At 43.8% G+C, this 25,877-nt stretch overlaps 1 protein-coding gene across 1 annotated transcript in view; it reads left to right on the top strand.

Annotated features, from left to right (window-relative positions):
- The first annotated feature begins 14,225 nt into the window (after nucleotides 1–14,225).
- IRAG1 (inositol 1,4,5-triphosphate receptor associated 1) overlaps nucleotides 14,226–25,877 on the top strand; it is a 161,387-nt gene continuing 149,735 nt past the window's right edge. The window contains exon 1 of the mRNA XM_055317900.1: nucleotides 14,226–14,285. Within this exon, the coding sequence (XP_055173875.1) occupies nucleotides 14,241–14,285 (45 nt within the window). The 5' untranslated portion in view covers nucleotides 14,226–14,240. The remainder of the gene's footprint in view (nucleotides 14,286–25,877) is intronic.

Here is a 25,877-nt window from a genome sequence, read left to right on the forward strand (position 1 = left end):
AGCGTTCCCCGCGGGAAGGCCTGTCAGACGGCGGGCCCAGCCTGCGGCTCCGCGGTTGCCTCGGCGGCGGGTCGACGGCGCCCCGGGCCTCCTGAGCCCGTCAGCCCCGCGGTGGGTTATGGCCCCAAGTCAGACCCGCTCCGGCGCGGCCTGAAGAAAAGCGCCGGGGGCGTAGCCGGCCGCCCCGTGGCGGGCGGGGCGACGAACGAGCCGCGGGTCCGGGCCCGGGCCCCGACTGACGAGGGCCCTCCGGCCAATTCTGGCCGCGGCGTCCGAGCCGGACCCGCCCCCGCGCCCCGCGCCGGGCCCCGTAGTCCCTCCGTGCGGAGGCTCCTCGTGGAGCGGACAGGAGGTGCCGGGAGGTGCCGGCCCGCCTGTGCCACCGTCGTCGGCCGCCTGCGCACAAACGCTGCTGCGAATTCTGTCAACATTGTGAGAGTCCGTGTGTTGTCTGTGCGCACGTGTATTCTCGGTTCTCAGAAGCATATGAAAATCGGCTGGATTGGCGATTTTTTTTTTGAATTTTATTTATTTATGATAGTCACAAGGAGAGAGAGAGAGAGAGAGAGAGAGGCAGAGACACAGGCAGAGGGAGAAGCAGGCTCCATGCACCGGGAGCCCGACGTGGGATTCGATCCCCGGTCTCCAGGATCGCGCCCTAGGCCAAAGGCAGGCGCCAAACCGCTGCGCCACCCAGGGATCCCTGGATTGGCGATTTTTAATGAAACTGTTGAATTTGATTGAATCAGCGTTTTTGATTCAATCACCAAATTCGATCAATGCATTTTAGTTACTGTTGTCATCGTAGATTATGAGTAAATGCGATCGGTGTTTTGATCCAATCAGATAAGAATCGGATTAAGTAAAGTTTTAATCCTTGTCACTTTTACCTCCCAGGTGTCTCTCAGATGTATCTTCTCTTCGTCTCACCACCTCCATTCCAGCCCAAACCTATAGCATCACTTTTCTGCCTGAATTACTGCAGGAGCCTCCCATTTTACCCGATACTACAGCCGCTCGCCCTGAACTCCAATCCAGCTTCAGCATATTACACACTTATCTTTTAAAAATACCAATTTGGGGGCGCCGGGGTGGCTCAGTCCGTTAAGCATCTGCGTTTGGCTCAGGTCATGATCCCAGGGTCCTGGGAGCCTCACATCAGGCTTCCTGCTCAGCGGGGAGTCTGCTTCTCCCTCTCCCTCTGCCTGCTGCTCCCCTTGCTTGTGCTCGCTCTCTCTTTCTGACAAAATTTAAAAAATATATTTTATTTATTCATAATTGAGAGAGGCAAAGACACAGGCAGAGGGAGAAGCAGGCTCCCTGCAGGAGCCCGACGCGGGACTCGATCCCAGACCTGGGATCCCGCCCTGAGCCAAAGGCAGAAGCTCAGCCGCTGAGCCACCCAGGCGTCCCTCTGTCAAATATTTTTTTTAAAAAATAAAATAAAAATATCAATGTGATGTATTTCCTCCCAACTCCCTCAAAAGCTTTAACTGGAAACTTTGTAAGCCTTTACGCACAAACTGGTAAATTTATGTTTTTGATTAGTTGAGTATTTGGAGCTGTGCTGTCCAACATAACGCTAACCCTGTAATTAGCCATGTAATTTAAAATAACCTAGGTGGTTTAAAGTTTTCTAGTAGCCACTTAAAGCAAGTAGGTGAAATTAATTTTAGTAAAATATTTTATTTAACCTAATATATCCAAAATATAATTTCAATATGTAATCATATAAAAACAGATAATTCACATTTTTAATACAAGTCTTGAAAATCTGGTATCTACATTTCTATACCTTATTCTTAATTGCTTAGCTTTTTTTTTAAAGAATTGTTATTTTTTTTATTTTTTAAAGATTTTATTTATTTATTCATGAGAAACACAGAGAGAGAGAGAGAGAGAGGCAGAGACACAGGGAGAAGCAGGCTCCATGCAGGGAGCCCAACGTGGGACTTGATCCCTGGTCTCCAGGATCACGCCCTGGGCCGTTAGGCAGGCACTCAACCCCTGAGCCATCCAGGGATCCCCGCTTCTTCTTTTTTTTTTTTTTCAAAGATTTTATTTACTTATTTGACAGAGCCAGAGAGCACAAGTTGGGGGAATGGCAGAGGAAGAGGGAGAAGCAGGCTCCCCACAGAGTGGGGTGGGGATATTCCAGGACTCGGGGATCACCACGCAAGCTGAAGGCAGATGCTCAACAGACTGAGCCCCCCAGGTGCCCTATTAATTGCTCAATTTCAATAGGAAATATTGGACTGTATTAGATATCATAAAATTTGCAGTTGAAAAGATTCACATACTTGAGTTTTTCCAAATGCACTTAAAAATTCCGAATAACTGAAGCAATTATCAGCTTTAAATTTTAATTAAAAATAAATAAAATTGAAAATTTAATTCCTCAGTTGCATTAGCTATATTTCAAGTGCTCAATAGTCACGTATGGTTAGTGGATACTGTTTTGGACAGCACAGCAAAGTATTTCCAGGAAATACTGTTTACTTACATATTAAGGTTTACATAGTGAGCTTTAAAAAAAAGTACACAGGGGAATCCCTGGTGGCTCAGTGGTTTAGCGCTGGCCTTTGGCCCAGGGCGTGATCCTGGAGATCCAGAATTGAGTCCCACATCAGGCTCCCTGCATGGAGCCTGCTTCTCCCTCTGCCTGTGTCTCTGCATCTGTGTGTGTGTGTGTGTGTGTATCATGAATAAATAAAATCTTTTAAAATATAAAATTAAAAAAAAGTACACATAGTGGTGAGCATTTTGAGCATTATCCATGCTCAAAACCTCCCTGGCCTTAAAGACACTAGTAGTACATTTGAATTAGTCTTCAACCAAAGGCATCCTAACTGATAATTCAGACACTATGACTGATAGGATACCAATTTAGATTGGGATTTGCGGAGGAAGTGATATTTAAATTGCAACTGAGAAGATGAGGAAAATTTGGCTAGGTAAAGGTTATAAACGAGTGTGTATCAGACAGAAGGAATACTGTGCTAGGGAAGAGCTTGTGAACATTCATAGGCTATGTGGCTGGAACATAGAAATGAGGAGGGATGGAGACATAAGAAGTATCCAGATCATGACCAGATTTATCCTTGTAAAGCAAAATCAGCATCTTGCCCTGCTTCCAATATGTATAAGTATAAATGCCACATACCACAGCCAGGAAAACAAAACACTTTATGCTCTGAGGTAAGCCAAAAAAGAAGTGTTACACTATCTATTGTCTCCAAAATGAATGAAACCTCTAACATTTCTCACATGTTACTGATTCTATAACAAAAACAATGTAAGCATTGACTTTTGTAATGCTGACTTTTGTAAGCCTTTTGTAAGTCTGATGATATGCAATAATTTGGGGGAGTATGGAAATCGTATGAGAAAGTTACCTTTTCCATCATGAACCATATAATCTTGGCGTGCAAGTGTTTTCTGAACCAGTGCTTCTAAAGTTGAACTCACTTGTAAACTTTTGCAAGTCTTTTTCTAAGAAAACTTTTTTTTCCTGAATACTTTTGTCTTTGAGACTTCTTTTGACATAGGATATGTTAAGGAGTTTGGATTTTATTTTAGGTTCAATGTAACCGAAAAGTTTGAAGTGATTTGTATATGTTTCAGTCAGTATGTGTGTGTGTGTGTAAGAAAGAGAAAGAACTGGTTCTGTGGCTTTAAAAGATTATTCTGGCTACATTGTAGAGAATGGATTAGAAAGTGTTTGAGAGGATGTGGGCAGACCACTTAGGAAACTAGTTCTGATGACTATCCAGGTGACACATGATAAATATCTAGGAATAGGATTAAGGTAGTGGGGTTGTAGAGAGATATATAATACATCTCCATTTCTCTCCACCACCATTATAATCAATCAAGCAATACATAAATCTTAATCACTAGATCTTGCAAACACATTGGATATACAGGTCATTGAAAAGGTAGTATCAGGAAGGGCTTCCAGAGTTTTGCCATGAGTTATGGGGTGAATGAAGTGTCATTTTTCCAAGATAGGAATGATTATAGAGGAGTACATTAAGACAAAGCTAGATCACAAGTTGGGTATCAGAGATATATCTGAGACAGATATCAGGCACTTGGATATACAGATCTAGAGATCAAAAGACAGTTTCTGAGCTGAGAAATAAGTCTGAGAGCTGCTGATATATAGATTAAATTTAAAACTATGGAATTCTAAAACAAAAAAAAAAAAAAGAAAAAAGAAAACTATGGAATTCTGTGAGATAATCTAGAGAGAGCTTGAAGAGTGACAGAACAAGGCTCCAGACCAAGCTCTGAGGCATTCTAGCATATAGCAGGCAGGTAGTGGAACAGGGTCTGCAAAGAACCAGAGGATTGAACGGAGAGAAAAATCACTTGACAACAGGACGGAAACTGCAACTCAACTCTGTTACAGGCAGCCTTTTATTTTCCCCCAACTGTAGCAGATATGAACTTAGGCATTTTTAAACTTTAGATCCAGTTTTGAAGTGAGTAAAAAAGATTTCATCTCAGCTGGCATGACTGTGCAGTGTCCACTCACAAAATGCCATTCTCCACATTGGGCTTGAGTGCACCAGATCCAGGTGAAGCAGTGTATTTGGTCAGTGTGGGCTTTGCTGAGTGTATACGAAGACAGCTAAGATTCTTTAGTTTTCTGTTATTGGTACTGTGGTTGGTTATAGTGTTGGTAAATACATATGTTTAGGAAATCCAAAGAGTGAGCTATTTTTTAAAAAGATTTATTTATTTGAGAGAGAGAGAGAGAGAGAGAGAGCATGAGCAGGAGGAGGGGCAGAGAGAGGAGAAGCAGACTCCCTGCTGAGCAGGGAGCCCCAGAAGGATCTCTTGACTCTGAGGTCATGACGTGAGCCGAAACCAAGTCCAACATTCAACCAACTGAGCCACCTAGGTGCCTCCAAAAAGTGAAGTATTTTTAGGTTGATATAATATGCTAATTATTAAAAAGGAATAAAGCATATTTGATCTTAACAGAGAATGTTTGAGACCTTAAATTAGATATTTTTTAAATAGCAGAACACAAAGGGAAGTGTTTTAAGTACTTTCTCTACATTAGTGAGAAAGAATTGGCAGCTGTATTAATTCACTAGGGTTGCCATAACAAAGTATCACAGACTTTGTGACTCAAGCAACAGGAATTTATTTTCCCACAATTCTGGAGGCTGGAAGTTCAAGGTCAAGGTGTTGGCAGAGTTGGTTTCTTCTGAGGCCTCTCTCCTTGGCTTGTACATGGCCCTCTTCTCCCTGTGTCCTCCCTCTGTGCATGTCTGTGTCCTAATCATCTTCTTCTTTTTTTTTTTTTTAAAGTTCCTTGTTTTTTTATTTATTTATTTTTAAAGATTTTATTTGTTTATTCATGATAGTCACAGAGAGAGAGAGAGAGAGGCAGAGACACAGGCAGAGGGAGAAGCAGGCTCCATGCAGGGAGCCCGACGTGGGATTCGATCCTGGGTCTCCAGGATCGTGCCCCGGGCCAAAGGCAGGCACTAAACCGCTGCGCCACCCAGGGATCCCCTAATCTTCTTCTTATATCAGTCGTATTGGATTAGGGCTCACCTAATGACCTCATTTTAACTTAATTATCTCTTTTAAGATCCTGTCTCCAAATATGGTCACATTCTGAGATACTGGAGGTTGCAAGTACAGCTTATGAATTTTGGGAGGACAGAATTCAGCCTTTGACGGAGGTTATCAATAGAATAAGTCTTTGCACATGAATTTTTAAATGGTGGTGACTTTTTCCCTGTCAAATATCAAAGTAAGGCTTGTTTCTGAAATATTAGGATATATTATCTGTAGTGAACGTTTTAGGGTTATAATTTGTCATTACATTAGTATGGGCAGTTGTTTTACTATCTATACCATAGTTTTCTCTGGGTTTTCAACAAAGATTCATCTCTAAAACACGAGCTTATTTTTAGGAATTTAAAACTAAATGAAACGCTCCCTTAGGTAAGAACTGAGAAGGTAAGGGTAAACAGGCCTAATTTGACTGTCAGTGAAAAGCTATAATGGGAATCTTTGTTCTGGCAAGTTAGAATAATTAGATAATCCTCCAGCTATAAAGCACCTACTTTGGACTGCCAGGGTGGCTCAGGGCTTTAGTGCCGCCTTCAGCCCAGGGTGTGGTCCTGGAGACCCTGGATCGAGTCCCATGTTGGGCTCCCTGCATGGAGCCTGCTTTTCCCTCTGCCTGTCTCTGCCTCTCTCTGTGTCTCTCATGAATAAATAAATAAAATGTTTTTTAAAAAATTGATGAATTGGTTCAGAATAGTCAGAAATTTTGTAGCTCTCATTAAAAAAAACAAAAAACACCCCCCCCCAAAAAAAAAAACCCACCTAGATACGCTGGATTAAAAACCAACAAGAACAACCTAGTAAATGTCCTTGTAAATGCATAGCTGAGAGATCTAATAACCTGAGTCACAGAAATTTAAGCCTATACTAAGGCTACCCAGGTAGTGGTGAGTACAAGAAGGGTGTTGTTTTTCATTACTTCAAGGGCTTGAGATTTTTTTTTTTTTAAGATTTATGTATTTATTCATGAGAGACAGAGAGAGAGAGAGGCAGAGACACAGGCAGAGGGAGAAGCAGGCTCCATGCAGGGAGCCCAATGCTGCACTCAATCCCCGGACTCCGGGATCACAGAGGGCTTGAGTTTTAATGCTCACACACAGACAGAATTAGAGGCTTTGGGTCCATGCTGTAAGCCTTAAGAAGTACACCCTTGGTAAAAGGGGTGGTAAGTAGGGTGGAACTAAAGAAAAAATATCCTACCAAGACACATGACTGTCTGGCCTCTGGATTTGCAAGTTACGGTGGTGGTAGTAGTGGTGTTGGAGGTAGCTAGAAGAGGGATGGGAGGGTTTTCCTTGAGAATTTGCAACCATGGGTCTGTATATCAGGTAGGTTTGATCTCTGACATTACCTAGTAGTTCTGGGTATCCCCAAGGAAAGAAATTAGCATAGGAAATACCCCTAAGTGTGTGGGATGCCCAGGCAACTTACTTAATCTTCTTGATTGATATTTATTTACTATAGTGGGAATTAAATAATAGTAGCTAACAGATACTGAATAGTTATTGTGTCAGCACAATATGCTGAAACTTCAGAACAACCCTATGACATGGATACAGTAACCTGTCAGTAGTGCGGGGCAATGAGGAGTGGTCATATCCGTTTCCTAGGATTGGTGTGGAAGTAAGACAAGGAATAATGGCATAGGCCAATGCTTATGTGACTCTACTTTGGAAACTGTGACCATATGCTTTATCCTTTGGGATTTTCTCGCTTCAGGTAGGACACAGACTCTCAAACTCTTCTCTTCCTCTCTTTCTTGTTGGTCCCAAGGACAAGAAACGTAAGAGCCCTTCTTGTCTTAAGGATTTTATTATTGATTCTTGTTGAAGGAAGGAAAGAATTTGAGGTGGCCTTAAATGATGGGTGGAATTTTTTTTTTTTAAGATTTTATTTATTATTCATGAGAGACCCAGAGAGGCAGAGACACAGGCAGAGGGAGAAACAGGCTCCATGCAGGGAACCCAATGCGGGACTCAATCCTGGGACTCTGGGATCACGCCCTGGGCCGAAGGTGGTGCCAAACCGCTGAGCCACGCAGGGATCCCCCCATCAGGATATATTTAAAACACAGTTTTTGAATGTAGTCTTTTTTCCCCTCTGACTTTGCCTGTCCTGAATGTCAGAATACATCTGGAATACTCCTTTTTCCTAGTGTAAGGAAGCTAGAAGGTGCTGGCTGCATCAGTAGATTTGGAATTGCTTTGTCAAAGTCACAGTCAGAAGTACAGCAGAGGATATTGCTTCCCAAAGCAAATGTACTCATGGAATTTGCATGCTATTGCTTTGCGTAGACAAAGCTTTCTGCTTAAGTGTTTAAATAAATATTTTGGAGATATTTTCAGAACCTTGAAAAGTGAAGATTGCTCTTCACATTCATTCCTAAAAATTGCGAGAAGCAGTACAAATTCAAGAAAAGATGGATTATTTTGACTGAATTATCTGAGGTTTTGTATATTAAAAGATCTTTGTTTATAAAGCGAGTTTAGAACTGTTTAAAAATACTTTTACCTGATTATTTGTCTATCTTTATGTATGTTATAAACATATCACTGTGCTCTGGGACTTGTTAGGGCAAAGAAAAATTAATGCGTGCTTCAGTGAGAATTCTTTTTACTTAACCCCATGGTGACTTTATGCTGAAACAAGTATGTTGTTAACAATTTAGGAAATTCTTTCCCAACTATCCTATCTACTTACTCACCTCTATGAGTGCAGAAAATCAACTTGACTGTGTAGTTTAGGATTGGTCAAGCAGTGGCTTACACAGTATAACCAAACTTAGTCAATTTATCAGTGCTCTTGGCTCATGACATGCCAAGGGCAGGTCATAATGACATGCTACTCATAGTGCAGATGATTCCTGCCGGTGAAACCTGTTTACAAAGGCAATGGTTTAAAAAAAAAAAAAAAAAAGCATTCGGATCAACATTTCAGCACTATTTTCATTTTAAAATAATTTTGAGGAGGAATAAAGGGAGAGTATTTTAAGGTTTGGAGAGGTTTTCCATTTTCGTATTTCAGAGACAGGACTGTCCCTGGAAGGCACTTTTTAAACTTTTTAGTGTAACAAACATCACTGGGAGAGCTAGTTGAAACTCAGATTTCAGCACCATCCCCAACCCCCTCAGTTTCTGATTCAGTAGGTGTTAAGATGGGAGGGGGGCATAATCTGCATTTCTATTGAGTTCTTTGGTGGAGCTGATGCCCTTGGTCCAGGGACCACACACTTTGAGAACCCCAGTTTAGGGAGCCTGGGATTAGAGAGTCCCAGAATGGAACGCCACAAGAAAAGTTTTACTTTCTTAAATATGTCCGCTGTGCCAGACACTGAGCAAGTCACCTTGCGTACGTTCTGTCTCACCCAGACAGAAGCCTCACAAGCTGGGAATGAGTGCTCCTATTTTAGGGATCAAGGGGTTGAGGGTCAAAACACTAACTCAGTGATCCAAGATCACACTGCTAGTAAAGTGGTGGAGCCAGAGTTTGAACCTGGGCTTTCTATGTCCAGGTGAATGCTACTCCTGCTAAAGTCTACTTTTTCATCTGGATTAAAGTCCTAGCGCCAGCTCCTTCCTCATGCAGGAATAATTTCTCTAAAATCCCAGAACCATGGTTCTTCGGCTTCTGCTCAAACCCATCACAGAGAGGCACTGGCTACTTCATGAGGGAGGCCTCACTGGGGGACAGCTAGGGTGACCAGTTGTCTGATTTGCCTGGGACCCAGGGTGGGATAGTGCAGGGCCACTCTGGAAGAAAGGGTCTCTCAGGGATGGCTCAAACCACTTCAAATGCAATATAATGAGACTATCCTTCTTTCCTATAGTTTCCACTTCTGTTGCAGTTGTCTAACAGGGTCTTGTCCATGACAGTCCTTCAGCTATTTGAAGACGATGATCTTTCTACCAGTCTTCAGACTGTCCTCAATGCCCCAGACCTTTCTTCAGATAACATTGTTTACAGAGCATTTACAGTTTTTTTAGGAACTCTACCAAGAGCATTATGTATATCAACTACCTAAATCCTCACAAAAGTCCTATGATGTAGGTACCATTTTGTAGAAGGGGAAACTGAGGACATGCAAGTACCCTGGTCTAGGTCACATTGTGATCAAGAGGCTGAGTCAGGATTTTAACCTACAGGGCATGGCTCCAGAATCCACACTCTTTTTTTTTTTAAATATTTTATTTATTTATTTATTCATGAGAGACAGAGAGAGAGAGAGAGAGAGAGAGGCAGAGACACAGACAGAGGCTCCCCTGCGGGGAGCCTGATGTAGGACTTGATCCCGGGACTCCAGGATCACGCCCTGGGCTGAAGGAGATGCTAAACCGCTGAGCCACCCAGGGATCCCAAGAATCCAGACTCTTAATCACTATACTTTCCTGTTTTCCTCTCAGTCGACAGGGCTTTCCTGAGTACTTACTATGACAGAGTGAAGAGATACAGAAGAGGAATGGGGTCCTTGTCCTCATGAAGTATACGGTTTATTAGGAGACACATGAGCAGTAAGTAAATAATGAAAAAAATAAAATCATTACAAGTTAGAAGATGTGCTGTGAAAGCAATAGGTGTTCAGACAGAAAATATTGGTGAAGCAGTTTGAGTCCAATCAGAAGACTACACAACAGGTAAAATGTGGGGCAGTTTAATATAAAGAATTATTAACTGTGATAAAAAGAGTAACTATAGGATGTAAGGACACTATCTGGGACCCTAGAACTGAGAGAGTATATACAAAGGACAGACTTGGAAGGGCTTCAGCTCTCATTAGGGAAGGTATGGGTATTAGCTCAGGTTGCCATAGCAAAATACCATAGACTTGGTGGCTTAAACAATAGGCATTTATTTCTCACAGTTCTGGAGGCTGAAAGCCCAAGATCAAAGTGCCAGTTGATTATGTTCTCTATTGAGCAGTTTATTCCTGATTTGCAGCCTCCTGGGTTTGCATGCTCACAGTGAACAGAGAGAGAGAAAGAGAGAGAGAGAGGGAGAGAGAGAGAGAGTTCTCTGGAGTTTTTTCTTTGAAGGTGCTAATCCCATCGTGACACCCCCACCCTCAAGACCTCATCTAAATGTAATCGTCTCCTAAATGCTCCATCTCCAAATGGTAGTGTTAGCGGTTGGGTTTCATAAATGAATCCTGGGGGCACAATTCAGTCCATAGCAGTGTGGTTCAGCCGTCTGATAGCAGATAAGTTGGCTGATTTGGCCAGGCTGGAGCTAGCCTAGAGTCACCGGACAAACAGGAGACCATGTTCTGGAATGCAGGAGGGGATGTAAACCATCAGCACCTGGTCGTGTGGGTGGTCTGGGTGGTCTGGGGCCCTGGAGTGGGCAGGAGGCTTTTAGAACATGCTTGTGGAAAGGCTGTGGAAAGCTTATCACTGAGCTGAGGCTGCAGGGTTATGGAGAGATGGTGCTCTGGGCCCACGGCTGGGGTAGGATTCAGCATGCATCCTCATACTTGCCCCTCTGTCCCGGAAAATGGCAGGAAAGCCTCTTCCTCCAGCAATGTCCCTCCAGTGCCTTCAACTGAGAAAGTTTACATTTTACTTCAAAGGAGAAATGCATGAAGGAATCCTGTTGTTTAGCACAGAGCCTATTTTGAAAGGTTATCCAGAGCTCAGAGGCCATAACCTGATAATGAAGGATTTAGTGCCAAGTTTAACAAAAACTGTTGATGATATAGAGACACCTGGGTGTCTCTCAGTGGTTGAACATTTTCCTTGGGCTCAGGTTGTGAACCCCCGGGTCCTGGGATGGAGTCCCACATCAGGCTCCTCGCAGGGAGCCTGCTTCTCCCTCTGTCTGTGTCTCTACTTCTCTCACTATGTCTCTCGTGAATAAATAAATAAGATCTTAAAAAAGCTGTTGATGATATAAATCCAAAGTAAAAATTTCCAAGGTCTTCCACTTTACTCCAGAAAGCTATAAAATAAGAAAGGAGAATCTCAGTCCTTCCCTTCATATCCCATTTTCATTGCTCAAACATAAAAAGCCGTTTCCTGTGGTTCCTTCCAGAAAAAAATACGTTACTCACATACACACCAATGTTATAATTTATACAAAAGGGATCGTTTTCTTCTATACTATGCTTTTTTTCTTTTAATATGTCTCAACGATCTTCCCCCATCAGTACACCCAGATCTCCTTTTTCTCTTTAATCACTGCACAGTATTGTGTCATGTAGATGACATATAATTTATTTACTTTTAATAGACACTTTGGGTGTTATTTTTATAAGCAATCTGCCAAGAAGATTCCTGTCCAGACATATGGCTGCATTTTTGCACATATAAGCATATATAAATTCTTTGCTATGTGAAAGGATATGTGCCTTCGAAATTTTGGAATTTATCACGTTAACCTGCAATAAGTGCACCAGTTTGTGGCCTCCTCTCATCACAAGTGAGAGAGTATCAATTCCCTCACAGCCCTGCCAGCATCAGGGAAGCCTTGTACAACTCTGACAAGTGAAGAAAAGATGTTTTCTTACTATTTTGATTTGCATTTTAAAAATTATACATGAGGGATCCCTGGGTAGTGCAGCGGTTTGGCGCCTGCCTTTGGCCCAGGGCGCGATCCTGGAGACCCGGATCGAATCCCACATCGGGCTCCAGGTGCATGGAGCCTGCTTCTCCCTCTGCCTGTGTCTCTGCCTCTCTCTCTCTCTCTCTCTCTCTCTCTGTGACTATCATAAATAAATAAAATAAATTTCTTTAAAAAAATTATACATGAAGTAGTGCATCTTTCCATTTGTTTATCATCTTTTGAGTTTGTTTTTCTATAAACTATTTCTACCCTTTGCACAATTTTCTGTTGAGCTGTTCTTTTCAAAAATATTCATTTATATTCATTCATATATATTTAAGTTAAGGAAAAGAGCTCTGTGAGAAATATGTCTTAAATATATTTTCCCTGTTTTGGAACTTAGTCTTTTAAATGTTAAGTGGTTCTTTTTTTTCCTTTCTTTTTTTTTTTAAAGATTTATATTTATTTATTTATTTATTTATTTATTTATTTATTTATTTATTATAGACATAGAGAGAGAGAGAGAGAGAGAGTCAGAGACACAGGAGGAGTGAGAAGCAGGCTCCATGCTGGAAGCCCAACGTGGGACTCGATCCTGGGACTCCAGGATCATGCCCTGGGCCAAAGGCAGGCGCCAAACCACTGGGCCACCCAGGGATCCCCTTCCTTTCTTTTTCTATATCAAAGTCACATTGCTACTCAGATGAATTTATCAGCTTTTCCCTTTATAGCTTCTGGATTGTAGAACCTTCTCAGAAAAGCCTCTTTCTTAGATTAGTGCTAAATTAATCCACATTTTTAGATATTATGTTTTCTTTTTTCTTTTCTTTTTAAAAAAAGACTATTTATTCATCAGAGAGAGAGAGAGGCAGAGACACAGGCAGAGGGAGAAGCAGACTCCCTGCGGGGAGCCTGATGCAGGATTTGATCCCAGGACCCCAGGATCATAACCTGAGCCAAAGGTATATGCTCAACCAATGAGCCACCCAGGTACCCCCTGGCTTTGTCCTTATCTCAGTAGATACTATTATGAGGTCACCATTTATTTACTCACCTTTCTTTTCCCCGATAGTTTAAAATCTCATCTTAACATGTTTACAGTATTCTAATTCTCTTGTGCATTACAGTCTATTTTTTAATTTTTCTTTGGTTCCATTAATTTCTTCTCTTATATCAAACTTCTTTATTGACTGAGGTTCAAAATACATTTGCTAGAAGTGGATTTGCTTTGGACATGGTGGACAGAGAGGATCTTGCTGAGAGGTGACACGTAGATTAACATGATTAACATTTGAAGAATTAGAAGGAATTTGCTACAAGGAGATAAAGGCAGGAACATTCCAGGTAAAAAAACCCTATGTATCCAATGGTTGGCAGGCAGAAAACAGTTTGGTGTGTTTGAAGGCACTGCAAAAAGACCAGTATGGTGAACACAGTAAACATAGGAAAGAAAGACTTGAGAAGGGGTGGGAAAGATAGGCCAGATTTTGTCAAGAAAGGTTGGTTTTGTCCTGAGGACAAAGGGAAGATGAGACTGGATTTGGAGTAGGGAGCCACCATGCTCCAATTTCCCAGAGTATAACTTCGCACTCTGGCTATTGGTGGGGCTGGGTAAGTGTTCTGGGCCAGAGATGGTGATAGTCAGGCTCCAGAGGGGCAGTGCAACTGGGGACAAATGGGTGACTCAGGCACATTCTGGCAGTAGAATGAACAAGATTTATTGATAGCTTGGGTGTAGGGTAAGTCACAGGAAGGAATCATAGCTGATTCCTAGAGGCCCTCTTTTCATTTTGTAGTTTCTGGACCAAAGGGGAACTCTGAAAAAGTTACTAGTCCCCGTTGCTGAACTGCAGGGCTGTGACAGCAAGGCTGCAGCAGAGGGCAGCAGAGAGCTGTGGTTCTGCTTCCTGGGGCGGTTGGCAGGGGTGGATAAGGGAGGGACTGGGGTGCAGGCCAGGCAGCTAGATCAGATCCTTTAAATTTACCCACCTTGTGCATGCAGGCATTTTAAAATGGAAAAATAGCAATGCCTGGGGGAAGTGAGGGACCTGCGAAATATATTTGGGTTTGTTTACAACACAGAGTCACAACAAGTGGTGCCATTTGCTGAGATGGGGACGATTTGGAGGACATTGGATTTGGGATTAGGAATGAAGGTGAGTGGACTGGGTTTATATCAAGAGTGCAGGCCTGAGATGTTTGGTTTGAGATGTCTGAGGAACCCAAAGCAGGCAGCAAGTAGGCTGTCTGATATGTGGATCTGGAGCCAGAAGGGGTCCAGGTGGAGCCACCAACCCACTTTTGAATGTTGTTTAGAATTGTAGGGGTGGGTGAGGTAGTGGAGGGAGAAGACAACATAGAGAGGGAAAAGAGAGCTAGGACAGAGCCTTGAGGAACAGCGGCAAAAGAGCTGGGTGGAGGAGAGGGAGCCAGTGAGAGACCACAGGGCAGCCAGGGGTATGGCTGGATGAGTGGGAAGACTCAGAAACCCACTTCCCAAATCTTTGATGGCTTCCCTGCCCTGAGAATAATGTCCACCCTCTGGGAGGCTGTGCCCACTCTGGCCCATGTCTACTACCCTCACTGCTGCTCTAGGTCCTCCTACCCTCAGGCACCTTCTTTGGGCCTCACATTGGTCTTCTTGCCTCTCTGCTGGGGAGACTCAGGACCAGACCCCTTCTCCTGTTCTTGGTGTGTTGCTTCTTCCTCATCCAAGTAGCTTCCTCTTGTTCTATTCTCCCAGCATCTTATTGATTTCCTTTATGGAAAAATTGCTGCCTTATTCCTTTTTGTGTTCTTAGTGTCAACACGGTGTCTAGCAAGAAGTTGGGCATGTAATAAACATTTTGACTCATGAATGAATGAATAAGACTTTTACTCTACACTGTGGCCCTTGAGGAGAGAATTTTAAATCCCCTTCAACTTCTCCTCGTTTCTTATTCTTAGTTTGTATAATTGAGCACCTGACTAGTGATGGGTGGGTTAAAACATTGGTAGCTGCGTTCCAGTGACCCGCCCAAAAGGGAAGTCAAACACTTGGAGAAAGAGCCCCTGGTTGGTGTTGCAGAACCCCAGGGCTGTGTAAGCAAGGCCCCAGCAGAGGGCAGCAAAGGTCTGTGGTTCTGCTTCCTGGGGGTGGGGTGGGGTGGGTGCTGGCGTGGGCTGGTGCTGAGGGGAGGGGCGGGGCAGCCGGCTAGGAGGCTAGAACCCGAACTATAGTGTTTGGGGAGATGGGACCGTCTAGTCCTTTGCAGGAATCTAAAGTGCATTGATGGAGGGCGTGAGGCAGCCTTCCTGTTTGTGTTTAGATGGTGCTGATTCTTGTCACTCGAAGTCTAAGGAAGCTCTTATACTGTGGGCCCCTTGCTCTTGGGAAGGGCAAAGGGTCTCCTAGAACAGTGATGGGGGAGGAGGAAGGGCCCTGAGTCAAGGGTGCAAGGGGACAGGCCTCCAGAAGACTGTTCTGCAAAGCAAGGAATAACGTGGTACGGGTCAGTTAGAGGCAGGCGGGAGCTGGGAAGGCTCAAAGATGGCACTTTGGGAAAGAAGGGGGTAGTTATTGGGTCAGAGATGTGCATTGTCAGAAATAACTGTTTCTTATGCTCTTTGAATTCTGGTCTCCTTTCTTATTAGTAGAGGCGTTTTTAAAGTTTGTAACCTATCATCTGAGCTTAGGTGAAAAGGGATTTTGTGCAAATATTGATCATAGTGTCAAAAGGGGAGCACAGTGCCCCCCTAGGGGCTAGCAAGTGATAGCAGCAGAGGTCAGAGTGGAAGGCCCTAAGTGGCAGGGATGCTTAGTCTGGGCAGGGGGTCTTCTAACACACATGCGCGTGCACGCATACATACATCTCACACGCATGCTCATACATTACATAACATACACATAACACACCCTCATACACACACATCTCACACACTGATGCGCACATCACAACACACCCACACCCATACTGATAAAAGGCAGCCATCCTGTTGTGTGTAGCAACAATGTGGCTTAAGTTTAGAATCAAATCAACTCTTGGTTTCAGGGATAGATTCTAATTGGCCTAATCATCAACATAATCCCTACCCCCTTGGGGCTTCCTTGGTTGCTGGGGTTGTTTTAGGAGTGGATATATAACTACATAAATCTATTAGATGTGAATGAGTTGGCATGTAGCCCTGGAAGCTGCCAGCAGTCCCCCCAGAAAAGGCTGGTTTAGAAAAAGCTGACAGGGGGCAGGTGGAGATGAGAAACTCACCAGCAGAGTTGTAGACCTCAAACATTGGGAGCTTCTGAACAACCTGTGCCAGAAACCTACACCACCTCTAAATTTAAGATTTGATGAACCAGGGGGCGCCTTCGTGTCTCGGTGGTTGAGCATCTGCCTTCAGCTCAGGTCATGATCCCGGGGTCCTGGGATGGAGTCCTGCATCAGACTCCCCGCAGGGAGCCTACTTCTCCTGCTGTCTATGTCTTTGCCTCTCTCTGTGTGTCTGTCGTGAATAAATAAAATCTTAAAAAAAAAAAAAAAAGATTTCATGGACCAGGAAGTTGTCTTGGTTGTTTAAGGTCTATAGGTTGGGTTTCTGATATCAGAAAACTTGAGAATGGATCAACTTGTCACATAACTCTTCTATAGGAAGCCGGGGGAGAAGGGTCAAGCCTCTGCTTTAATAAGGAGGACTGTTCCTTCCTAGCCCTCCATTGCCCTCTTGGTCCTCAAAGTGATCACAGTGGAGCTGGCACAGTTCTCAGACTTTTCCACGTATGATAGAGAAGGAGAAAATAATGTTTAAAGCTCATTGTGGCCTCTTTGCATTCTATGGAAAATGATACGATTTTAATCTGTAGAGGAATAAGTCTCTCTCTATATATACACACATGCCCTCTAACCTCCCTGAGAGGTGGTCATTTCTTACCATTTTACAGACGATCAATGATACTCAGAGAGAGTGTCATCTGCTCAGAGTGAAACAGCTATGAACAGGTGGAGCTGGGCTTCCAACCCAGGGATCTTTGGCTTTAAAGTTCATGGTCTCCCTTCCAGGGTAGCCACCTACCACACTCATGGCTGGATCCTGTAGATGGGTCTAGGTGGGCCTTTTGAGGAAGAGGGTGAGGAAAATGTATGAAGTTATTCTTGTACATTTCTTAACATTTCCTGGGCGTGGTGGTGGGAATGAGGAAGATAGAAAACCCCTTTAGGGTTTCTGATCATCATAGGAAGGAGAAGCAAAGTGGACGTTGAAAAGTCAACCTGTGCTAGGGATGCATTGTAACATATTGGCTGGACACACAGGCTTAGAGCCCATGAGTCGTGGGTTCAGGCTCCAGGGCCACAATATATTAGCTCTGTGACCTCAAGCAAGTTACTTAATTTGTCAAAGCCTGAGTTTCATCTCTGATAATGAGACCTACCTCCTAGGACCTTCATATAGGCTAAATAAGAAACTGTAAGTAAAGCACTTATCACAGTGCCTAGCACCATGGAACGGTAACTTGTCACACCACATTAAGGTACACAGTGCTCTGCAAGCTCAGGGGAGACATTCTAAAGGCCATTCTGGTCCAAATTGCAATGCTCAAACACTCTTTGATACAGAGAAGTCAAAGGGAGGCAGTTCACGTACAATGCTTTCCTTTTTGTAAAATTTTAAATTGTGGTAAGATGCATATAGCATCAAAATTACCATCTTCACTATTTTTAAGTGTACAGTTCAGTAAAGTTAAGCACATCTACATTGTCATGCAACCAATCTCCAGAATTCTTTTCATCTTGCAAAACTAAAACTTATACCCACTATTCTCCTCGTGCTTCCCTCCCTCAGCCCCTGGCAATCACTATTCTATCTTCTGTCTCTGTGAATTGGATTACTCTAGGTAAGTGGAATCAAACAATATTTGTCCTTTTGTGATTGTTTTATTTTATTTGGAATGATGATGTTCTCAAGGTTCATCCATGTTGTAGCATGTGTCAGAATTTCCTCCCTTTGAAGGCTGAATAACATTCCATAGTATGTATACACCACATTTTGTTTATCCATTCATCTGTCAATTGATACTTGGGTTGCTTTTACCTTTTGGCTATTGTGAATAATGCTGCTATGAACATGAGTGTACAAATATCTCTTTGAGACCTTGCTCTCAATTCTTTTGGTTATATACTCCGAAGTGCATTTGCTGGATCATATGGCAATTTATTTTTAATTTTTGGAGGAAACATCATACTGTTTTCCAAAGTAGCTGCACCATCGTACAAATGTTCCAGTTTCTCCACATCCTCATCAATACTTGTTTCTTCCTTCTTCCCTCTCTTCTTCCAACGTTTCTCCTCCTTTCCTCTCTCTCTCTCTCTTTCTTTCTTTCAATAGTTGCCATCCTAATGGGTGTGTGGATGTGAGGTGGTATCTCATTGTGGTTCTGATTTGCATTTCACTAATGATTAGTGATGTTTACGTGTGATTATTAGCATTTGTATATCTTCTTTAGAGAAATGTCTACTCAAACCCTTTGCTCATTTTTATAATCAGCTTACTGTTGCTGATTTGTATGAGTTTTTTAAAAAATATATTCTGGATATTAATTCTGTATCAGATATATGATTTACAAATATTTTCTTTCATTCTGTGTGTTGCCTTTTCACTTTGCCAACTGATGCATGAAAGTTTTAAATTTTGATGTTGTCTAATTTATCTATTTTTATCATAGGGCTTATCTTCTTTTTTCTCCCTTGCTAGCAAGTTGGTGGAAAGTGAGGTGACCGTAGCTGTGTTCTATCTCTGTTGTTGGCCATTGGTATGAAAAGGAGAAGGAGTTCCTTACTACAAAAGACAAAAAAGACCAGTGTCCCTATTGGAAACATCAGGACAGAAGATTTAAATACATCTGTTTACTGTAGACTCCTGAATTAATAAGGAATGCTGACATAGAAGGATTGGCTCTTAGAGAGCCCCTCTGACATGTGGCTCAGGAATCAAGCTGGAGGTGGCAGGAAATCTGACCATTGTGCTGGCCAGGACCCGTTTCCGGGACTGTCAAGGCCAGGGTAGGAGTGGCTGGAACTAAGATGAGAGAGATGAGGCACACAATTTAAAGAGACACTTTCAGGTGCCACCTTGCATAAACCAGGAGGGAATACCTCCTATAATTTTGCTCCTGGGCACCTCCCTTACCTCACCCCAGTCCAGTCTCTAGCTGGTGCCAAGGTAAAGGGGGGCCTGGCATCATGGTTTCTGTGTCTGAGTGACGGAGACAGTTGTGTGGTGAAGGGCATACAAGTGTGTGTGTGGCCCACCTCACAAGGAAGAGTGCTCAGGCCAGAGTGTGCACCTGATGGTCAGGCCCAGTGGATCCTGACTGTTATAGGCTCTCAGATATCTTCCCCTGGATGGAAGATCAGACCTCGGGGTACCATGCAAAAGAAAGCATGTTCCTTTCTTCTCTTCACCCACAGAGCAAGCTTGGGTCCAGAAATGGAATCCATGATACCGTGAAGGGAAGTATATTAATTATCTATTGCAACATAACAAATTATCCCAAAACTTAGTGGCTTACAACAACAACATTTATTATTTCACTGTTTCTGTATGTGAGGAACCCAGGCACAGCTTACCTGGGTTCTCTGTTTCAGAGTCTCTCACAAGCTGGAATCAAGATTTCACCTGCGTATAGTCATCTCAAGGCTTGACTGAAGAAAGATCTTCGTTTTAAGTTTGTTCATGTGTCTATTGGCAAGATTCAGTTTCTCTCTAGCCGTTGACTGAGGCCTCCCTCAGTTCCTTGCCTTGGGCGACTCTCCAACATGACAGCATGCAAGCCACCATGCTGAGAGGGCAGTAGAGAAAGAAAATGCAAGCAAGATAGAAGTCATAGTCCTTTGTGGCCTATTCTTGGAAGTAACACTCAAAACTTTTGCTATATTCTCTTAGTTAGAAGCAACTCTGTTGGAACGCACCCACCCCGCCCCGTCAAACACATACACCACCCCATACAGGTCCTTACACCAGGGTGTGAATACCCAGAGGCCAGACCATAAGGAACGATTTCAGAAGCCTACCACAGGAAGGGAGTAGAGGTAGGCAACTAGGACTTATTGAGGTCCCAACATGTGTCAGGGCAGCTCATAACGATCCCACTAAGTCTTCACAGTAGGCTTGAGAAGAGACTGGCCCATTATCCTTAGCACAGAAGAGAAGCGAGGAAGGTATTTGAAGAGTGAAAGGCCAGTTGGGACACCCATATATGCGTTAGTCTGAGGAATGCAGGTATGAGTGCTGTGAGACACTGCAAGAGATTAGTCAAGTTTATAGCACAGCTGGCAACAGACGGGCAGACAAACTGCAGATTCCCAAACCTTCATTTGAATGGGGAGGGTGGGGAATACTCTCCTGATGAATGAGTGGGGCATAAAGCTGAGGTTGCCAGGGCAACCCCCCAGAGGCTGAGGTTGAGACTTGACTTATGAAGCAATTAGTTGCATGACTGATGTTCCAGAGTTGTCCACAACGTTGGGAGAAAAAGTGAAAGACTCCCACAAGAGGAGCGCATCAGAGAAGTAGCCCAAGTGCTTCCGGCAGAGGGGTAGTTGGTGCATCAGCCCCACAGAATGTCACTCTGAATGGAAGCCTCAGGCAGATGAGGTGGTTTCTGAGGTGATCAGTGAAAGTGAATGCTGGTCGCAATAGGATGAGCTTATGCACAGATGATGTCAAAGTAGAGACCATGCAGAATGTCTGGAATTTCTAGTGGATGAACCTGCCCATTTACCTTTCCTTAGCTTGTATGAGCTCTGGGAGTTGGGAGTGGGGGTTTCCCCTACTGTCCTAGGAGGTATCTGTCTTGATGTGACTCAGGGAAACAACTTATCCACTATAAGCCTTAGTTCCCATGTCTTTAATATGGTGATTCTACCTACCTATAGTGTGTTATAGGAAATTACTGAGTTTATAATAGATGCCTAATAAAAGTTAGCTCTTTTCTCCATTCAGCCTCTCTTCCCTCCTCAAAATAATATGGTATGGTTATATACAGCAGATGGGCACTCAACCTGCATTCCATTTGCCTTCTAGTGGACTGTCTGGTATTGCAAAGGCTGGGAAGCTAAAAACCATATTTCCCAGACTCCTGTGTAATCAGGAAGCTGGAAGGTCAGGCCCAACCATCAGATGCATCAGAGCTCAGTGGAAGCAGACAGAAACCACACTCCTGAGCTTCTGTCATTTCTGCTGGCATTGCCATTGAGGGACAAATTGAGTTTTCTCTGGCAGCACGAGCAGACATCCTAGTGTCCTGTCACAATCCTCAGGGATGCTGTTGGCCTTGTGGCAGGGGCAGCACTGGTTCTGGAGTGAGCAGCTTCCTTAGTGGCTTGCATCTTCTTTGGGAAGCTTTTCTGAAAGCTCCACCTAAAGTCCTTTTTTTTTTTTTTAAAGATTTTATTTATTTATTCATAGACAGAGAGAGAGAGAGAGAGAGAGAGAGAGAGAGAGAGAGGCAGAGACACAGGCAGAGGGAGAGGGAGAAGCAGGCTCCATGCAGGGAGCCCGATATGGGACTCGATCCCCGGTCTCCAGGATCACACCCAAGGCTGCAGGCGGCGCCAAACCGCTGCGCCACCAGGGCTGCCCCTAAAGTCCTTTCTAAATTCCTCCGACTAGTTCTGTAGGACACCTAATGTCCTGCTGTAAATTGTTTCTTGCTTAATGTGGCTGGATTTTGTTCAACTAACCAGTACAAGTGGGATGGAGAGACTTTAATTCCTGAGTTCTTCTTGGAGAAAGCACTGTGTGTGTGTGTGTGTGTGTGTGTGTGTGTGTGTGTGTGTGTTGATACTTTGCTGAGCGCTTGGAGAGGGTGTGGTCTTCCTCCCTACGTCAACTCACCTCATCCTTCCTTGGACCTAGTTGTCAGGGGACACTAAGACTCAGGAGCTTTAGGAGTTGCTCTTGAAAGACAGGAGGAAAGGGACAAACATATGGAGAGAAGGCGGAGGAACTCAGTGGATGGCTGAAGGCCAGGTGCTGTAGAACACACCCTTTTACAGGACCTCCTCTCTCATAATTTGTAAAACTTGTGGTTGAATTGAGTTTTATTTTGTGTGGCAATCAAAAGAGTGACTGAATTTCATGTTGGGGAGGATGTTATATGGGGACAGAGTGGTATGTGAGGAAGCCAGAATCTTGAGAGGTAGAAAGGCCAGGAGACCAAGGCCACCACAGGGAGCCAGCAGAAATACTGGAGAAGGTGTGGAACTCCCTAGTCCTTGGGATTCAGAAGTCCAAGCCCATCTCACTTGGACATCAAGGAGCTGAAGCCCTCGGTGGACATCTGGAGCACACACAAGTAGCAGCTGAGGCTGGTTCCTTCCCATTCTGCTTGGCCCTTTACCTTACAGCTTGATCTCTCCTGGAGGAACTTTCAAGGTCCTTACACACCAGTCCTTCAGAGCGCTAGATGTGTTCTCATCTATCTCTATGTGTTTTTTTCTCTGTTTACCTTCTTTGTAAGACTGTTAGCTTCTGGAAGGCAAAGGCCTGGAGATGTGCTATATATCACTGAGCCACCAAAAAAGAATGAAATCTTGCCATTTGCAAAGACGTGGATGGAACTAGAGGGTATCATGCTAAGCAAAAGTCAGTCAGAGAAAGGCAAACAACAGATGATTTCACTCATATGTGGAATTTAAGAAACAAAACAGATGAACATAGGGGAAAGGAAGGAAAAATAAGATAAAAACAGAGAGAGAGACCATAAGAGACTCTTAACTATAGGAAACAAACTGAGGGTTGCTGGAAGGGAGGTGGGGGGTGGGTGATGTGGTAACTGGGTGATGGGTATTAAGGAGGGCACTTGGTGTAATGAGCCCTGGATGTTATATGCAACTGATGAAATATTAAATTACCTCTGAAACTAATAATATACTATATGTTAATTAAATTGACTTTAAATAACAAAGTAAAGAAAGAGTCATCTTTCATGTCAAATTCATTTCATCTTCAGGCTTGTCTTCCATTGAGGGGGTGAGTCATGGAGATCCAAGGCTCGTGGGCTACACAGGAAATCTAGAATAGGCTTCTGGTTTCAAGATTCTGTCAATTAGGGACTCAGTCAAGCAGTGTGTGTTTATCGCCTCTTCCCCAGGATGCCTTGCTCTGCACTCAGAGAGGTTTACAAGCCAGACTGACACCAGGCAAGTCCCACTGAGGGTGGGATCCATGGTTGTTTTGTGCTTTCCAGCTTGTTGTCTCTGAAGCTATAAATATTTACCAAGTGAATGTGGAGGTGTCCGTCTCCAAAGAGTGTCTGGGGTGATGTGTATGTAGGGGGCGGTGCTGGGCAAGTGAGAGACCCAGGCGGCTGCCATGCACTGTTGATGCATTAAAGATTGAAGATAAGCAATTAGAGCCCCACCCAAGTCAGTGTCTCTGTAGCCCAGGGTGGGTGGCAGATTAATCTGTAAAACCTGCACATCTCAGCTCAGAAACCACAAGCAAATATCAGTGAAGCAAAATTGGCTTCCCAGCACTGCTGAGTTTATAAACTTTCTCAAGTTCCCATATTTATCTCTTAAATGAAGCCAGCAACACCTCCATATGGCTGACAGCTTTGTCTGTGCGTATGTGGATAGGCTCAGTAAGGGAAACAGTAAAAGTCTGGAGAGGGCCAGATTTTTTTGTTGTTGTCATTTTATGGAGTAATTGGTTGTTAAGATGAAATGGCCTCACTCTTGGTTGCCATGAAGGCTCTAAGATCCTGGCCCCTTCCTAATTAAGATCACTTCTGAGAGCTTGCAAAAGGGTGACCCTTGCCTAAGGACAGAAAAGAGTTGAAGTTGAGGTGGCCAGGAGAAAGACACACTGGAGACCTCTCCCACTGGCCCCCTTCCGTAAGTAGAAAGCTTCCTTCTCTGTGTTCCCACAGCTTAGGTAAAATGTCAGTCTCCTTTGTTAAGCTGAAAGTTTCTGGAAGGCAAGGATTTTGTATGTCTCATTTCTATGTCTCTTGCACTTATACAAAGCCTGATAGGTAATAGCTGTGCCCACAAATTTTTTGATACTTCTCTCTTCAGAAGGTGGAGCCTAATTCCCCTCCTTTTGAGTGTGGACTAGACTGACATGCTCCTAATGAACAGAATGTGGCAAAGTGATGTGTGACTTCTGAGACTAGGTCATAAAAGATGTGACTCAAGTGCTTTTGGATCCCTGGCTCCCAAGGAAGCCAACTGCCATGTCATGATGACGCTCAAGCAGCCCTAAGGAGAGGTCCACACGGCAAGGATCTGAGGCCTCCTGCCAACAACCAGCACTAACTTGCCAGGTGTTTCCTTCTCCCAGGAGGGAGACTCCCATCTGACCTGGGAGGACATTCAAGGACCTTGCCTCCCTAGTCCATTAAAGTGGTTAACAACCACAACCTGTTGACTTAATCTTCTTTATTTCCTGTGAGTTGAGGCATGGTGGACAGAAGGTACTGAGAGAAGACAGGATAGAAGTGAGGCTGGAAGGTCTGTCTTCACTGAGGGTTTCTGGTTGGCTTTGGCTAAGCCTGACTGATTCTGCCGAGAAAGGCAAGGAAGGGAACCTGCAGTTCAGGGCCCCCTCACCTCTTCTCGTTGGAGAGACCCTTGTGGTCCTGGTAAACCCCGAGATTCCAGCACAGCTCTTGCCAGAGGAGGGAGAGCCACTCAAGAAAGGATCTTCCAGGTCTCTCCGTCTACCCTGGTGCCCTATGTGCAAGTGAGTGGTCTGGAAAGACTGCTCTGTAGAGCAGAGAGAGAAAGGCTCTTACCCAGCAGTAATACAAGAGCATTAAGCCAGCTCTCCAAGTGATGCCTCCAGCAGGGAGGCCTGTTTCTCAACTTCTTGAGGCAATTGGGGATAAGTAAACCGCTCATTTCAAGCAAACTAGCTGAGGGTAAAAATTGACTTCTCTAAGAAGGTAGAGCCTTGGCAATGCTTGGTGTGTTTTCCTCAAGCTGGGATCCTATACCTTTCTTTTCTTTTTTTAAAACTTACACAATTAATATATTTCATTATAAAATAAAGTTCAAACTATTTCAGTTTTATGGAGTAAACAAGAGAGTGTTCTTTATAATCCACCCCCTCCCTCATCCCATTTCCTCCCCACAGGTAATTACTGCTAATACTTGGGCATGGAGCCTGCCAGACATCATGTGGGTGTCACACATTATACATTGCCCTGAAATTTGTTTATTTTTCCATTTGATGATAAATCACCAACATTTTTGATCATGATAGTATGCGCAGATCAAACTTGCTGTGTTTTCTTTCTTTCTTTCTTTCTTTCTTTCTTTCTTTCTTTCTTTCTTTCTTTCTTTCTTTATGATAGTCACACACAGAGAGAGAGAGAGAGAGAGCAGAGACACAGGCAGAGGGAGAAGCAGGCTCCATGCACAGGGAGCCCGACGTGGGATTCGATCCTGGGTCTCCAGGATCGCGCCCTGGGCCAAAGGCAGGCGCTAAACCGCTGCGCCACCCAGGGATCCCCTTTGCTGTGTTTTCTAATAACTGTCTAATCCTCTGTAGTGAGAGGAAGAATACAAGTATGCTAAGAATAACCACTTTGCACTACTTTTCCATGGAGTAGGGAGCAAGAGTGTTGACAGGACACCCAGTGGATTGTGAAGAGCTGAATTATGATAGCAGGGGAGGCACTTGTAGCCTGTGGCCACCTCAGGTAGAGAGATGAGAAGGAGAGAGAGAGGGCGGGGAAGAGGTGTTGACCAGATGGAATATAAGGGCCT

The sequence above is a fragment of the Nyctereutes procyonoides genome, unplaced genomic scaffold (genome assembly GCF_905146905.1).
Source record: "Nyctereutes procyonoides isolate TBG_1078 unplaced genomic scaffold, NYPRO_anot_genome, whole genome shotgun sequence".
In the NCBI taxonomy this organism is placed as follows: domain Eukaryota; kingdom Metazoa; phylum Chordata; class Mammalia; order Carnivora; family Canidae; genus Nyctereutes; species Nyctereutes procyonoides.